Source organism: Cimex lectularius, unplaced genomic scaffold (genome assembly GCF_000648675.2).
Source record: "Cimex lectularius strain Harlan isolate CLEC.00 unplaced genomic scaffold, Clec_2.1 scaffold17, whole genome shotgun sequence".
In the NCBI taxonomy this organism is placed as follows: domain Eukaryota; kingdom Metazoa; phylum Arthropoda; class Insecta; order Hemiptera; family Cimicidae; genus Cimex; species Cimex lectularius.
The window spans coordinates 2,096,728-2,113,848 of NW_019392640.1; the positions used below are offsets into that span (position 1 = coordinate 2,096,728).

At 34.6% G+C, this 17,121-nt stretch overlaps 1 protein-coding gene across 2 annotated transcripts in view; it reads left to right on the top strand.

Moving 5' to 3' along the window:
* LOC106672227 (probable multidrug resistance-associated protein lethal(2)03659) overlaps positions 1-17,121 on the top strand; it is a 59,385-nt gene that overhangs the window by 40,711 nt on the left and 1,553 nt on the right. The window contains exons 2-26 of one of the 2 annotated variants that reach the window (XM_014403482.2): positions 1,939-2,050; positions 3,874-3,984; positions 4,050-4,184; positions 4,768-4,972; positions 5,034-5,256; positions 6,675-6,831; positions 7,965-8,103; positions 8,161-8,271; positions 8,337-8,594; positions 9,510-9,796; positions 9,863-9,960; positions 10,038-10,123; positions 11,507-11,647; positions 11,707-11,912; positions 12,024-12,235; positions 12,298-12,377; positions 12,438-12,588; positions 12,658-12,764; positions 15,358-15,481; positions 15,543-15,713; positions 15,777-15,904; positions 15,965-16,210; positions 16,283-16,455; positions 16,516-16,645; positions 16,724-16,834. In XM_014403482.2, the coding sequence (XP_014258968.1) occupies positions 1,971-2,050; positions 3,874-3,984; positions 4,050-4,184; positions 4,768-4,972; positions 5,034-5,256; positions 6,675-6,831; positions 7,965-8,103; positions 8,161-8,271; positions 8,337-8,594; positions 9,510-9,796; positions 9,863-9,960; positions 10,038-10,123; positions 11,507-11,647; positions 11,707-11,912; positions 12,024-12,235; positions 12,298-12,377; positions 12,438-12,588; positions 12,658-12,764; positions 15,358-15,481; positions 15,543-15,713; positions 15,777-15,904; positions 15,965-16,210; positions 16,283-16,455; positions 16,516-16,645; positions 16,724-16,834 (3,870 nt within the window). In that variant the 5' untranslated portion in view covers positions 1,939-1,970. Of the gene's footprint in view, positions 1-1,938; positions 2,051-3,873; positions 3,985-4,049; positions 4,185-4,767; positions 4,973-5,033; positions 5,257-6,674; positions 6,832-7,964; positions 8,104-8,160; positions 8,272-8,336; positions 8,595-9,509; positions 9,797-9,862; positions 9,961-10,037; positions 10,124-11,506; positions 11,648-11,706; positions 11,913-12,023; positions 12,236-12,297; positions 12,378-12,437; positions 12,589-12,657; positions 12,765-15,357; positions 15,482-15,542; positions 15,714-15,776; positions 15,905-15,964; positions 16,211-16,282; positions 16,456-16,515; positions 16,646-16,723; positions 16,835-17,121 lie in introns of those variants that run through there. The other variant, XM_014403484.1, reaches the window with a different exon arrangement.

The following is a 17,121-nucleotide window of genomic DNA, read 5'->3' on the forward strand; positions in this document are numbered from 1 at the left end:
AATCGTGGTTGTATTGCTGACCGGATTAGCTTAAATGCATCCCATAGCCCAAGTCAACGAGAATAGACACACAAAAGGGATCAGAAACAACCAAACTACTGCTTTATTTTAATGCTCCTTATTTTTTCGCCTACTCTGATATTTTTAACAATATCGTTTATAGAGAAAAAAAAATTGGAAAAACAAACAACCTTCCCTTAGACTTTTTTTTCTCAAAATTTGCCCCCTTTACCAATTTTAGTTTTAACAGATGCCCCAGAGTTTGCATGAAAGAAATGCAGAATGTGTGTAACAATTTTTTTTGGGGGGGATGCATGTTAATCAAAATCAACTTGAAATCTATGAACGACAATATAATTCATCCATTTTATTTATTTGTTCTCTCAAGTTTTACAAAATTAAATATGAGTATTTATTAGATCAATCTATTATATTTAATTGTTTAAATATCAAAAATTAAAGTTGAATTTATTTCAATTAATTATTCTTTTTCATTAAGGTCTTGGTTGAGATGAAAAAGTCAGTGCCATGAGTGGTATTTGAATTCATGAACTTCGACTCAAAACGCCGCTGGTCTAGCCACTTGAGCTATCGTGACTTCAATTCACACGGACACCAACCCCTCGTCTCAACCTAAAACCTTTAGAATTTTTCCTGTTTTTGCCATTTTTCAAATGTCGCACAATCAGGATTCAATTCTCAGCAACTTATGAAGTGGCCAAGGAGAGCTGTTAACGAAATGATAACTTCTTTAATTAGTATATTAATTCATACATGTTTAGTGGTCAAAATTGACCATATTAATTTTAATTAATTATTCTTTTTTGCTAAGGTCGTGGGCTCGAACCCCGCTCGTCATACTGATTGTCATCTCAACCAAACCTTAGCGGAAAACAAAAATTAATTGAAATAGTTAATATGGTCGATTATGACGGTAAACTTGTACGGATTAGTTGAATTTATTGTTCATGGAATCAAGTCTAAATTATCAGAAAATTTCCTTTGTAAATAAACCATCAGGCCTTTGGCATCGTACAAGTGTTTAGAACAGTAGAAACTGGCTTCTTGGGAATTCTGTCAATGTTGGCACGAGGATTATATTTAATTGACAGGTAACTGTGGCAGATAGCATATGCCTATTTGCACACTTTCCACTGCCTGTCATAAATTAATATTACTTCAATTTTTCATCTTTTATTTGCACGGCTTTATTGTTAGAGGTAAGAGGGAGTAAATTTTGTTTTTCGTATTACAACACTTTTCGACGTTTTTGTTTTTAAGTAATCTTTTTATTTTAATTTTTAATAAAATAATTTATTTTTATGACAAGTTAATTTTTTTCATTGCATGAATTATGTATATATGTAGTGATTTTTTTGTTATACTTATTACTCTCAAACATATTTGTTTTGGTTGTTTACAATCATCATCCTCAATGGTCTGCTTATGGTTGGTTCTGTCAGATGCATTTTAGCCTTTGGCCATCTTCAGTGGTTGGTCAGGGTGTCATTAACTCAGCGCATAATTTCACTGAAGGTGGTTTAGCCATCTAAATGGGTGAGAACGCCTGACAGACCAAAATGGTTAGAAAAGACTAACTACAGGTTCATCACTATGCAAACTACAAGAATAAATTTCACATTAAATCTCTACTTTAACAGGGTGAAATTAAAAATGCATCCAAAATTTTAAATTACCAAGAAGAATTTGTATATATTATAAACTTCATAATATACAATTTAAACCCAATGGTCGAGTGATTAGGATATCCAACTTGTTCTAGGTTCACGACTTTAATTTAATGAAGAGAAAAAAAGTATTTTAAAATTTTATGACCACCCAGTATGACAGGAATTACTTAAATTGATAATTTGTGGGAATGTATTTTTCTGTATTTATATTTATCATGTAATTAAAAATGTACCCTTCTGATTTTAGGAGTTGAAGTGTGAGTCAAATAAGACGTAAAAATGCAATCTACAAAAGAAGAAAATGCCAAAAAGAAGAACCTTCGGGCTCTTGCCAATCCACTTTCTGCGGTCACATTTAGGTATGTTACAATATTGCAATAATGATAGTGTAAACATTAGTCAACAACAAAAAACTGATAACAAATTATAGTTCAACACATACAGAAAACCAACACACATGCATTCAAGCTGATTCAAAACAAACATACACACACACACACACACACACACACACACATACACACATAGAGGCACAAAATAGCCACAGTACTAATAAGAAGAACAATCATCATCTATCACATTTTTCGTGGTTGATCAGGGTTATAAGTAGGGTGTGGCTGAATGACAACAAAACAGTGAGGTCAAATATTTCACGCAATAGTATATTTTTCTATGTATATATANCCAAAGAAGTTGAATTTTTTTTACAAATTTTTAATTTATCACTTTTTAGAAGATTTAGTGTTTGTTAGGAAATTTAATGCTCTTTTCACTGTTTTTTAATTTTATTTATTTATTTTTTATTTCCCCACAGATGAATAGTATAGAGCTACAAATAGATTGTTAGCAAAAACCGTAGATTGTTGGGGGAAAAAAAAAGTTGAATATCTGCGAAAGGGTTGAGAATCGCACCATGTTTCATACGAACTTTTTTTGTTGCCTTTGAGGTGTGCAATTCACTGGCAAAGTTAGTGACTCCCTGTATAATGTACATTTAGACTTTGATCTGACTTCTGACTTTCGACTTTAGACGCTTAGATGATATGATGATATTAAAACTTAGGCTTTCTGATGGGTTGTTGGCCACTATTGACCTCTTGACTATTGACTATTGGTTGTTTTTCTTGACAATTCTTTCTTTTTTTCGTCTGTTCAGCTCCAAAGATTTTTGATTGCCATGTGTTGTGGTTTTATATTGACCTCTGGAGTCTTCCACGGATCAACCATGTTAAATATTTGGGGTTGAAAGCATGGAACTTGGAAGATTTATGGTCAACTTTTTGTGTGAACTGTTTATCAATATCTTCAGACTTTAGATGACCAATATGTTTAAGATTTGGGTTTTAAACTTGGAGTGTAGGAGAGGTCTGGTGAATTGTTGATCAATATTGACCTTTAGGCCATCTTCATTTTTTAACTGATCAAATATGCTAGTTTTGTTTGGATTGTAACATTGAGGTGTGGGCCACTAATTATTTTGCTTGAAAGTATCCAGCAATGTAGAAGTTTGGATAGTGGTAAATATTGACCTCAGAACTATCCAATTTTCAGTCAGAATGGATTTTTGCAGTTGTAGTGGGATTTACAGGTTGTTTTTCTTGACAATTTGTATTTTCTTCTGTTCTGCTCCAATGATTTTTGATTGCCGTATGCTTTGGATCAATATCGACCTCTCGAGTCATCCACGGATCAATCATGTGAAATATTTGGGTTGAAAAAGCATGGAGCTTGGAAGATTTGAGGTCAATTTTTTGTGTGAACTGTTTATCAATATCTTCATTCTTTAATTGACCAATATGTTGGTTTTAGACTTGAAGTGTTGAAGGTGAGCTGCTGATCAATATTGACTTTGATCTGACTTGATCATTTCTTACTTAAAAGTACAGATGAATATGATGACTGTTCAAGAGATACATAGACTCTCTTGTGGAGGCTATGTAACTTCTGTATTTTTTTAAAAAATTTCTCTTGTATACTTTAGTACAAGTAGAGAAAGGAGGTATATCCAAGTGAAACGAGTGGTGTCACTTTTTAACTGAAAATCCCCCCCCCCAAAAAAAAACAACTTAAAAGTATAGATTAATGTGACAATGAAACATTTGATTTGTCTAAATCATATAATTAACAAAAAAGATTAATTAAAATTTCAAGAAATTTATGTTTTCTGTATAAATGTTTTCAGTTGGACTCTGCCCCTTTTCTGGCAGGGCTTTAAGCGTGAACTCCTCGTCGATGACCTGGCCGAGCCGCTTGATGAACACTGCTCTTCGAAGCTGGGTGATAAACTCGAGAAGTAATCTATACGATATTCCCCCCCCCCAATATTATTACAAATAATGTTATTTTACAATTGTACAGGGCCTGGGATGAAGAGGTCGCCAAATGTAAAAATACGCAAAAATCACCTAGCTTCCTCAAGGCAATTTTGAGAGTGTTTGGTTGGCGGCTCTTCTTTTATGGTTTCTTCATAGCCACAGCAGAGCTCGGGGCTAGGTAAATCTTACACTTTATTTATTACATTTTATTTTTTCAGGTTTTTTTTTTCTTGTGCTTTCACATTACGTTTGTATTAATTATTATATTTCAAAATAACTGTTTTTAGATAAATTTTTGGCTAATACTGCTATTGATTAATTAAGAAATTAACCGAGGATCTTGCTGCAACAAATTAAGCGATTGAAAGCACAAAGGTTTTTTAAGACGATAAAATTTGACCTAATTTTTTTAAATTTTATATCTATGATTATTATTTTTAATAAATAAATTATAAATTTACTGCCAGTAAAAGGCAAGCTTATAAATAAATATAAGAAGGTTTTTAAATAAGAAAACAATAATCAATAGCAACATCATCCCTTAATATTGCAAAATCTCTTATTAGAAATTATTCTAATAATCAAAATTATTTAAATTATTTAACTTTTTAATTATTAATGATTATGTGCACAATCTTGTAGAGTTTAGATGTAAAAAATGAAAAATATATAAAACAAATCCCCAAGTCCAATTGTTATTTCTGAAAGGTAGTTATTTAAATGACAACTCATTTGAGCATTTGATTAAAATGTGCCTACAGGGTCGCTCAACCTCTTTTGTTAGGACGTCTTATTGGATGCTTTACAACAGGCCTTAATGAAACGTTAAATGAGGCGTATATGTTTGCAGTGGGAGTCATTTTGTGCACAGCGTACACAATATTCATAACCCATCCATACATGATGGCGATAATGCACATCGGTATGAAATTACGCGTTGCCGCATGTTCCGTCATGTATCGCAAGGTTTGCTACATGGTTTCTTTCTGTCTTTTGATCCGTTCACTGATTTGATTCTTGGCTTAAGGCGCTGAGGCTGAGCAAGATGACGCTGGGCCAGACCACTGTCGGAAAGGTCGTCAACCTCATGTCAAATGATGTCAACCGGTTTGACATCGCCTTCCTCTTCGTTCACATCCTTTGGATCGGACCCGTACAGACGATCATCGCCACATATTTCATGTGGAATGAAGTTGAATGGGCTGCCATCATCGGTCTAATTTCTCTTTTCATTTTCATCCCCTTTCAAGGTAGGCTAATCTGTTTTTCTCAACATTTCACTTCTTTTTTTTTTCTTTTTTTCAGTTTAACCCCTTTTTTTTAACCATTTCTCCTTATAATAGTTCAAAATGAAATCAATTTCAAAGCTTTTCTTCCATAAATTTTTGTGTAGACTCATTTATCAATTGTCCACATCACATCATTGTTCCTGGCTGTGAGCTGTTTCATAATTTTGCAACTACAATCAATTTTTATTTAACAATTTCAACTGCAGAATATCACATAGTTTTATCATTGCATTTGTAATAAACCATAAGAAAAGTAGAGCTGGAATTGTAAAAGATTAATATTTTTGTACCATGATTGAAATTACTGAATCTAAGGCAATTTTTTAGGATGAGTTTACACGGAGCAGTTTTTGTCGAGTTGACAATTTTTGTCGACAAACGATGTCCAATGTTGGTTCAGCATGTCACTAGGTTGCTCGACCCTCCTTGGCAGTTTCCAACTATATCAATTATAAACATGGACCTCAATGATGAAGCCTGTTTTAGGTTTAATATTATTATGTCAAAGAAAAAATGAGGAAAAGAAAAGTTGCATGTTGGTCCATCCCATATTATCAGATTGTTTGAAAGAAAGGGTCGTTTTGATATGTTGTGTCCTCAATAAAGGTGGACGAAGTTTTTTTAAAATTAATTGATTAATTTTTTTTATTTTACAAGGATATCTATAGTTTAGAAGGACTGTATGTGGGCTTCATTACTTACTTTATCTAGCCCATACAGTTAACAACATTTAATTTATATTTAAAAAAAAAATCCTGAAAACTTACCTTAACCAAAGCTATTCAGGCCACGAACAGTGAGAAAAACACCATCTCAACAACACCTCTGTAAAACATCAAATGATGGGTTGAAGCGGCCTCGGTGCCATTTGCTTGCCGTCGGTAAAATCATGACAGTTTTGATGCAGCATCATGGCTAGAGAGCCCACGGTGTACATCCTGCTTTGAACTGATGGAACAATCTGTCAAATCAACAAAAACCGCTCCTTGTGAATTTATCCTTAATCTCAAAATAACAAGTAATTTTTGAGGAATTCTTCTTACCCTTCTCTGTAACTCGCTCGAATTGTTTTTATTTGCATTTTTAAATATTGTATCCAGTAATAAAACAGTATTGGTAAAAGGCGATCCTTTGTCAGAGAAAAACCTGGGCTAAGTAGATAACTTTACCTAATAAAGGACCTTTTGTTCATTTACCTTTCTAGGTGTGTCAGGATGTTTTTGACATGCTTTATTTTTGTCACCAAATTATTAAATAAACTGTCCCAATATGAAAAAGCAAAAAGTTATGTTTAATGTTTGTTTTTCCCCAGTAATAATTATTGGTTAATGCTTGTTGTTATACATTAAATTTCAATTAAATGTTCTCTGTTTATCAAGCTTTCCTTGGGAAAAAGATCTCCCATTATAGACAGCGAACAGCCGCTCGGACTGACGAACGTGTCCGCCTCATGAATGAAATCATTTCTGGAATCCAGGTGATCAAAATGTACACGTGGGAAAAGCCGTTTGCCAACCTTGTCTCAGAGGCTAGGAAGTAAGTAAAGCACATTGATTGAATTAATATTGGGTTGTCCGGAAAATAATGCAGGATTTTGGTATTAAACAAAAAAAAAGAAACTAGTTACTTTAAAGCAATGTTCTTTAATCAAAATAATTTCCCANCATACAAATGAGTAATCCTGTAAACGTAAACAGAATATTTTATATAGATTTTTTTTAATGAAAACTTAAAATCCTGCATTATTTTCCGGACAACCCGATAGTAAAGTGTTGATTTAGTTTAAATTATTGTATTTTTTTAAATTGTATTAAAAGGACCTTACTTATAGCTAAATATTATAACAAACTATTTATAACTTGATAAACTAAATTTTTTGGTAAAAAGTAAGATTATTCACAATTTACAAGTTAAATTTTTTAGTAAAAACAAAATAAATAAATAAATAAAATACCAGGTAATTAGAAAAGTTCATTTGTTTTTTAATTTGTTATTATTTGAATACTGTTAATCAAAAATTCAATTTAAATAGGAGGATTGGGTGTTTACGTCATGTATTATTTATGAGGATAAAAAAAGTAAAGTAATTATCTTTCAGTATGGCTTGACTACCCGTTGGGTTCGAGGCCGAGGGTCAAACCACTTTAAAATACATTTTTCATACTATTTTCAATTAAAAAACCATGGGCTCTGCCGGATTCGGATTCGAGAGTTCTGGGTAGAACCGCTAGCAAATACGAGATGGACACCCTAACCACTCGACCACCTGTCCCCTTTAGTGATCCACATCATCACTGTCTGGACAAAATATATGTAAAATATTTCCTTTCTCATCGCTTCAAACCCAGTAATTTGCACGGACTTATTATTCATATTCAAGCAAGGTACTAGGATGCCTGAGACATTAGTGGCCAACTGGTTTTGCATTGATCCAGATTTCAAGCAGTAAATGCTCATCATCAGACTGCAAGTTATATACATGTACATATTTCATTCAGGTTGTAAACAGTGGTATACTGCCTCTCGGTGATTCCCAATAGTTTATTAATTAATATTTTTATAAGGGAGTAATTTAATACTGAGCTGCTGAGGTGGTTGTACCCTCTTGCACGCTTACCCTAATTGTAGCTGTAAATGATGGTTATATTTATTTATTTTTTTTAATACAGAAAAGAAATAAAGTACATATCCAAATCATCGTACATAAGAGGAATCCTTCTGTCGTTTATTGTTTTCCACTCCAGAGCCAGCATATTTTGCACAATCATCGCTTACGCCCTTTTTGGAAACAATATCTCAGCCGAAAAGGTTAGTTCCTCTTAACACGAAAAAATGACCATTTTGTTAAATAAAGTATATTTTTAGGTATTTGTTCTGGCCTCATTTTACAACACGTTGAGGCAGACGATGACGGTCTTTTTCCCACTGGCCATCACTCAGACTGCGGAAGGAAGGATATCTGTCAAGCGTATAAGGGTAAAGTTTCAAACAGCGCATTATTCGTTTAATTTATTTTAATTTGTTTTTATGAATGTTTGTAGGAGTTTTTACTCTTGGATGAATTTCAAACGAGCAAAGATTGTGTCACGTTAGAGAAGAACGGCGACGTCTTGTCTTTTGACAAAAAACAGACTCCCGAACGGTATGTTCATCTCCTGAAAGAATATGACACGCCTTGTGTTGAGATCAAAAACGCATCGGCTAAGTGGAACGAGAACAACGAGACTTTGAACAACCTATCTTTAGATGTTTACCCAGGAAAGCTGACTGTCGTAATCGGTCCTGTCGGCAGTGGGAAGGTAAAGTCAATTCAAATTTATTTAAAAAGTTGTAATATCCGAGGGTGTATCAAAATATAAACAAACTTTTTTTTTCTGAGGGCGTAATTTTGAAGTGAGCTTTTAGAGTACATTAGTTGGAATGTCATCTGGTTCTGATCTATTCTGCCAGGCAATGCATTATTGTTAAATCACTCATGAAAACTAGTGCAAATTGTTCAAAAAATTGTCCGTTCATTTTGAGGAACCTATGACTCAACTGTTGTTTGCCTGAAAAAAGTTCATGGAAGAAAACGAACAGGTGGAAAATGAAGAACACGACTGCCATCCTTGGACCAGCATTGAAAAAGAAAATACTCATGCAGTTCAACACCTTCAAGACGATAGACATCTGAATAACCGAAAGACAGAACGGATTCAAATAATCTCATGGAACTGTAAAAGCATCATACCACATGACCTAGAGTCCCATAAAGTGCTTGCCAGATGAGCCCTTTTGACAGCAGAACACAAGTCTGGATGTTTGCATGTCTGCCAGGAGCTTTCAGCATGCTTTGACACCAACCTCCTGACCAATCTGACCTATCACTCTGAGATTTTTACACCTTTTAGCACCTTAAAAAAGCACAGTGAATTACAATCCTCTTTTTTTATGATGCTGGGATCTAAAACCTCCCAATCGACTGTAAAATAAATCTATTTCCAATCAGGAGGTCATTATGAGAAAAAAGTGTATGCTCGGTTATTTTATAACACCAAAGAAATTAAAAAATAGAAAAAAAAGTCTTTTGTATGTGATTTACTTTCTTAATATTTCTCTACCTAATTTTGCATAAATGCTTTATTTAGATGTTATTAAATATTTCTTCTGGTCATCCCATACACCGAGAGTGTATTTGAGCAAAATTAAAAAGCTTTAATAATATTTTCTTTTAGTCTTCCCTCCTCTACATGATCCTGAGGGAGCTGGAGTTGTACAGCGGTTCAATGAAGGTTTGCGGGAAGATGTCGTACGCTTCGCAGGACGCCTGGCTCTTCCACGGTAGCGTCCGGCAGAACATTCTCTTCGGTGAGGAGTTCAACAAGGAGAAGTACAAGAAGGTCATCAGAGCCTGCGCACTCAAAACGGACTTTGAACAGCTTCCTTTCGGCGACAAAACCATCGTGGGTGAGAGAGGCGTGTCACTCAGCGGTGGACAAAGGGCGAGGATAAATTTGGCAAGGTATCCTTATCTTTTTGTTATCGATTGTTTAAATATTTTTTAATAATAATGTTTCTACTTTTAAAGAGCTGTTTATAAGGACGCTGATATATATTTGCTCGATGACCCCCTCTCTGCAGTTGATCCTCATGTCAGTAAACATCTTTTTGAGGACTGCATCCAAGGTAGAATCTATCCAACAAATCTTTTTAATAAAAGAGTCAAACTTTTATCCTTTTTTTTTTTAAATCTTGTTTTTCAGGCTACTTGAAAAGTAAAGTTGTTATTTTGGTTACGCACCAGCTTCAATACCTTGAAAAAGTCGATCAGATCATTTTACTGGAAAATGTAATATATTTAATATTATTTGTACACTTTAATAATATTATTGGGTTGTCCGGAAAATAATGCAGGATTTTAAGTTTTCATTAAAAAAAATCTATATAAAATATTCTGTTTACGTTTACAGGATTACTCATTTGTANTTGATTAAAGAACATTGCTTTAAAGTAACTAGTTTCTTTTTTTTTGTTTAATACCAAAATCCTGCATTATTTTCCGGACAACCCAATAATACACTCAAAAGACAAAGAAAATAAAAACGGACACTTTATTTATGTGTTTATTTTCAATAACTGGGTATAAAGATTAATAATTAGTCTTAAATCATAAACACAACAATAATAACATGTTGACCTTTAAAAATAAAGAAATTCAGTTCAATTTCATCCTTTCCAGAACCATCTTGTCAAGAGGATTAATTTTTTTTCTTTTTTTTTTAATGGCTTTCTTTGATGAACCAATAAATTTGAGTAAAAAAGTAATTATTAATTTTATTATCTTAAAAGAATGAGCATAATGCTTTGGTCAATGACAGGCGTAGTGTTTGTTAGATAGCACATCAGGTGTGCTGTACTGGTCTACAGCGGTTTAGGGTCACCAGAAGTCTTGATTGAAGAGAAGGTAATGGTCGACCATGATGCACGTCAGCTAGAGTTGAATTTGTTGTTGTTACCGCAATATGGAATTTAACGGCTTAAATGTTTAGACATTTGAACACTGAGGGCTTTTATCTTCACAGATGAGTATCGGGTTCAATGCTGGACTGCACTGAGGTATATTGAGGAAGTTTTGGCCCCATTTATTACATCCATTTTTGTGTTAATGCCCGATAATGCTCGCCAGCACGTTCCCTTCGCATGAATCCGAAGAACACATGGGACATGATAAAGATGCGGGTTAGACCGTTCACTGCCTCCAACAAGTGTTGAACATCTTCAAACCATTCTTAATGAAGAAGGGGATTCTGTTTCACTAGACAAAATTCATTCACTTATTTACTCAATACCTACGAGAATTAAGGCAGAGAGGAATTAATATGCGCTATTAAAAGCAAAACTGGGTAACAAATTATTAGTTAAATTTTAATCCATCATTAAATGATTTTTCTGTCAAATCATCATAATTCAATTTTTATTAAAATTCATAAATTTCTGATCTCGTTTAATTTGGTTTACATTAAAATAAGTGTGTTGTAATTAATATAATAACAAAAATACGTATAGTTTGAAATAAACGACAAAATATGAGTGTCCATTTTTTCTTCTGAGTGTATAACAACTTTGCCGTATGGCATTATTTATAATACAATTTAAATTTGAATAAATTATATTGGGGATTTTTAGCGAATGTCAATCCCATATCCTTTAATGTTTTTTTTTCTCACTTAAGGGTCATGTAAAAATGAGTGGTAGTTACACCGATCTAAAAGAATCTAAACTGGATTTTACTGGTTTCCTCAATACAGAGAGCAATGAAGATGATGAACTTATAGATGGACCTCGACGACTTAGCAGACAATCTTCTATACATGTAAGTTAATTTTTTTTTAAATTTTTGTTTTTACGTTATTTACTTGTTTATATTTTTAGAGCGTGGCTTCTTCAATGAATGAGGACAGATGGAACGGGGAGCCTGTTGAGAATGTCGAGTATCAGATGAAAGGTTCTGTGAGCAGCAAGATCTACTACGCTTACTTCAGAGCCGGCGGCGGGATGTTCATTATCTCTGTAGTGCTTATGCTGTTCTTTTTTGTACAAATTCTGGCCAGCGGTGGTGACTATTGGATAACACATTGGTAATTACTTTTTTACTTGAAAATTCTCTTATGTATTTCGATAAGTTTCTGAAATTGAAATATTTAATTAGTTTGATTGCATAAAAAAAGTTACTGAACTTAATTTAATAGGGTGAACCTCGAGGAGGATAACATTTCCCAATCTGATAGAGACTTCTGCATATATGTTTTCACCGCCCTCATCGTCTCCACGGTCGTGTTCACTTTGATCCGATCTTACATGTTTTTCTACATGTGCATGAGATCGTCGACGAACCTTCACAACCAGATGTTCAATGCTCTAACACGCACGACAATGTGGTTTTTCAACAATAACAGCTCAGGTAAAAAAAAATCAATAAAAAAAACGCATAGTAGTACAACTATAAAAGATTTTTTTTTGTAGGCCGTATCCTCAATAGATTCTCAAAGGACATGGGTTCAATTGACGAGCTTTTGACAGCAGCACTGATCGATGTTTTACAAGTAAGTTTTAGTCCTAAATTAAACTTTTCCATTATTATATAAATATTATTCTAATTGCAGATTTTCATCACCTTATTCGGTATTATAATCGTTGTGGCCACTGTGAATCCGTGGCTATTGATCCCCACAGCAGTATGCGCCATCATTTTCTATTTCTTACGTATTTTCTACTTGTCCACTTCGAGGAGCATCAAAAGACTTGAAGGGATCAGTAAGCAAGATTATTTATTAAATTTTTATAATTGTTATTTTTTTTATTATTATTTTTTTTTTTTTAAAGCTCGTAGCCCTGTCTTCACCCATGTGAATTCTTCTATGCAAGGACTGACGACAATTAGAGCATTTGGAGCACAGAAAATCCTAATAAAAGAATTCGATTATCACCAGGTATTTTAATGTTGACATTTTTTAATATTATGGACTTACAGGGGCCACTAAGGGAATAATTAAAAAACATTCTGGGTTTAAATCCCAGCATAACATTTAAACTTTTTGACAATTAAAAAAAAAAAAAAAAAAAAAGTATTGTAAATTGGTTCTGACCATCAGGTATGGACTTATATTTCTCTTTTAAGTTAGCCAAGTAAAAACAATTGTACAGTAAATTCTCCTTAATTTTTTTTTTTCAACGAGGGTTTGCATCAGCATAGGTCATAATTGACACTCGGGGTGCCGGTAAAAATCCATTTCTAAGTAGGTCAGGTATGAATGCAAGGCCAGTGGATTCAAACCTAGGTCTACCTTACAAGGATGAGCATCGTGTCTACGCCTAACTGTTGACTGATGACTCCCACTGACGCCACCCTAAATGTATTTTTTTGTTATATTGATTTTTAATTCAGTGGTTGCTGTTTAGTCCGTTTTCGAGCTATTCTATTGAAATTTTGCAAGTCGAACCTAATAGGCCTTGACTGTGTCTTTGATGTAATGGTATGGTATGGCATGGTATGGTGGAAAGGATACTAGGAAGCGGGGTTTGTATTCCCCAGGCTCTGAAGCCTTCTAGCTTATTGTACTTTTCTAGTTCCTTAGCTCAGTCAATAGACTCAACCCTTCTTCTTAGAAGTATCAGGTCATTGACTGTTGTTGCTGCAATTTGATTCCCTAAGTCTTTTCCGTACGTTAGGTTAAACCTCCATTGAGCTGTTGTTTCGCATTCGAAGATGATTTGAGTGGCTGTTTCCTCCTCCTCGTTACATAATCTGCAGATGGGATCATCGCTATATATACCCATGTTGTGTAGATGTTTTCTCAGATACCAGTGACCGGTTAGTAGTCCCACCACTCCTCTGAGTTTTGCCCTCTCAAATTGCAGCAGTGTTTTTGCCAATCTTGGTGAGGGTTGTTTCATCATAAGTTTACTGTGTCTAGCACCGCTAGAGTTTATCCACTTCTCTTCTTGTTTTGCTTGGATCCATTCTGTGATGGAGGATTCTATGTTTGTTTTTGTTATCCCAAGGATAGGTTCGGGGCCTATGTATGGTCTTGCAGATACTCCTCTGGCCAGTTTGTCTGCTTCCTCGTTACCCAAAATTCCCCTACGCCCTGACACCCAAGATATCATCAGGTTGTTGTGTTTTCCCAGGTTTTGGAGATTTTGGATACATTCACTGACTAGTATTGATGTAATTCTTTTACATCCCAATGCTTTAATAGCTGCTTGGCTGTCTGATCTTATGAGGATTTTTTATCAGTGTAACCTCTTCTAAGATTTTCCAGGGCACAAGCAGTGATGGCATGTATTTCTGCTTGAAAGACCGAAGTGTACTTCCCTAATGAGTTTGATTGCTCATATTTTGGGCTTGTACAGAAAACGCCTGATCCGGTTCCTTCGTTTGTTTTGGAGCCATCTGTGTACCATATCATTGTATCTGATGCTCTCCTGTGTTCTTCCTCTCCTTTATAGTCTGTTGAGACTTTATAGGAAGTTTTGAAGATTGTTTCTGGGCTTTGATGTGATAAAACATTTCATTTCGATTATGCATTGCGGAAAAAAAAGGAGGAATGGGAATTTTATTTTTTCCAAGGGCAATGGCATTTTTAGCCGACAAACAGGATTCTTCCTCCCTTAAGCAGGGAAACACACTTGACGCAATACAACACGACGCTACACGACACTTTGTCTCGTTTTGGTAGGGTGTGCACATCTGTTCGATGTCAAGCACATACATTCACACATTTTGTATCATAATTGCAACGCCTCTTTTGCTCTTAATGCATTATTTTGAGCAGAACCAAGTAATAAATTGTTGGTTAAATTTTAGTTTTAAATAAAGTTATTCCGGTGTTTTGATAAGTTTTCTGCCTAACCATCATAATTAAATAATTTTTATAACAACATGAATTTTTGATCACATTTAATTTGGTTTAGATTAAAATAACCAGGTTGTAATTAATTTAACGACAATAATACATATAGTTTGAAATAAAAATATGAATGTTTGGTTCTTTTGTGTTTGATTGTACTCAATGATACTCGATGAAAATCTGCACTGTGGGGAACTTGGTTGCATTGTGAAGTGAAGAGTAGGGTAGCATAGCGTAGCATTCATCTTACATTTTATATTAAGTTGTTTACATTTAGCCGGATCCGGCAAAAAAACTAAGCCTGGCATTTCCGTCGGACATTTTGTCCCTGTGGAGCACTGGCAAATTTCCCGGACTGATGTAATGTGAACGAGCTCGCATCTGCATCAACACGTCGAGTCATTTTGGCATTCACATTCTTTAGGTCAGACTCATGTACGTTCATATGGGAAGACGGCAAAAAAAGTTCCAGAATTTTTAAAATTTAAAAAATTGTCGTTCAGCTGAATATTTTTAAAAATTAAAGACCTACCACAGGTCTTGGATTTAAAAGGCTGAGAAAATATACATTTTCAAAGTTGGCCATTATTTCGTACAAAAAACCAGATAGCGGTTTTTTATTTATTTATTTTTATTTTATGGGCAGTGTACTATATATTCTGTTTAAATATAGGATCTACATTCATCAGCATGGTACTTATTCATCGCATCAAGCAGAGCGTTCGGTTTCTGGCTTGACTTCGTCTGCCTGATTTACATAAGCCTTGTCACCTTGAGCTTTTTGATTTTTGGAGGAGGTAATTAGTCAATATCTACTCTTCTAAGTAAATGTCTTATGAAAAATGGGCAATATTACAGAGAAATATGGTGGCAATGTCGGTCTGGCTATATCGCAATCAATCGGTTTGACCGGTATGTTCCAGTGGGGCATGCGGCAGACAGCGGAGCTAGAAAATCAAATGACTTCTGTTGAAAGGGTCATGGAATACACTTCACTCGAGCAAGAGCCCCCACTTGAATCTCCACCAGGTAGATTTTTTTAAAGTACATCATTTAAAAAAAAAAAATTCAATTCACAATAATGTTTTCTAGACAAAAGACCGAAAGAGAGTTGGCCTGAGAATGGAAAAATTGAGTTTAAAAATCTCAGCCTGCGATACAGCCCCTTAGACCCCTGGGTCCTTCGAGACCTCAACTTTACTATTGAGCCCAATGAAAAAGTAATTTATTAAATAAACATAAGTTTTTAACTTTATAATTTATTCATTATCATTCGTAAGGTTGGAATTGTTGGACGGACAGGAGCCGGTAAGTCTTCGCTTCTTTCAGCATTGTTTCGTCTATCCGAATTGGACGGTAAGATCATCATCGACGGAGTTGATACGTCTGAAATAGGCTTGCACGAGTTGAGGTCAAAGCTCTCAATTATACCACAAGAGCCGGTTTTGTTTTCTGGTACGCTCAGGAAAAACCTGGACCCTTTTGACGAATACAATGATGACGTCCTTTGGAGCGCTATTGACCAAGTACAAATACAAACAAAATCATTTTATCCACTGTAAATTAATTAAAGTAATTAATATAATATCGATTTGAAGGTTAAATTCAGGGAAGCTGTGAAAGAGCTGGCCGGTGGCCTCCAGGGTCGGATATCAGAGGGTGGATCCAACCTAAGCGTCGGCCAGAGGCAGTTGGTCTGCCTTGCCAGGGCCATAATTAAAAACAATAAAATACTTGTCCTAGATGAAGCGACAGCGAATGTTGATCCGAAGTGAGTTTGCTTGATTATTTTTATAATATGATGGATAAATGGCTATTTTTTTTTTCCCAGGACAGACACTCTAATACAGCAAACGATAAGAGATAAGTTCAAGGACTGTACTGTCCTTACGATCGCTCACCGTCTGCATACTGTTATGGACTCGGACAAAGTCCTCGTAATGGATGCTGGTACGATGGTGGTAAGTTGTCGCTAATATGTTCGTTCGCAGATTATAAATCACGCTGATCGATAATGATGAATAATTGTTTTGTCACAGGAGTTCGATCACCCTTACAAACTACTTGAGAACAAGAACGGCTTTTTTTCAAAAATGGTTGAAAACACAGGCACCCAAACGGCAGCTCGATTGATGCAAATGGCACATGAGGTTTGTACATTTTGAATCTGCACAAAAATTACGTTTTTTGAGGGTTGGTCGAGTCAGAAAAACTTAAAGTAACACAATGCGGAACTAAACATTGTGACATATTCTATCTTCAGGTGTAAAAGCAAGATAGGGCACCCCTTTTTTGGAAAATATTTTAGTTTTTTTGAGGCCCTTCCTATATGTAAAAAACTCTTGTTTTGTAATTGTTATTCAATTTGTCAGTAATAACTTATCACCTTTGGTAATTAATATAAAATATAAATTTTTCATTAATTTGTATTATAATT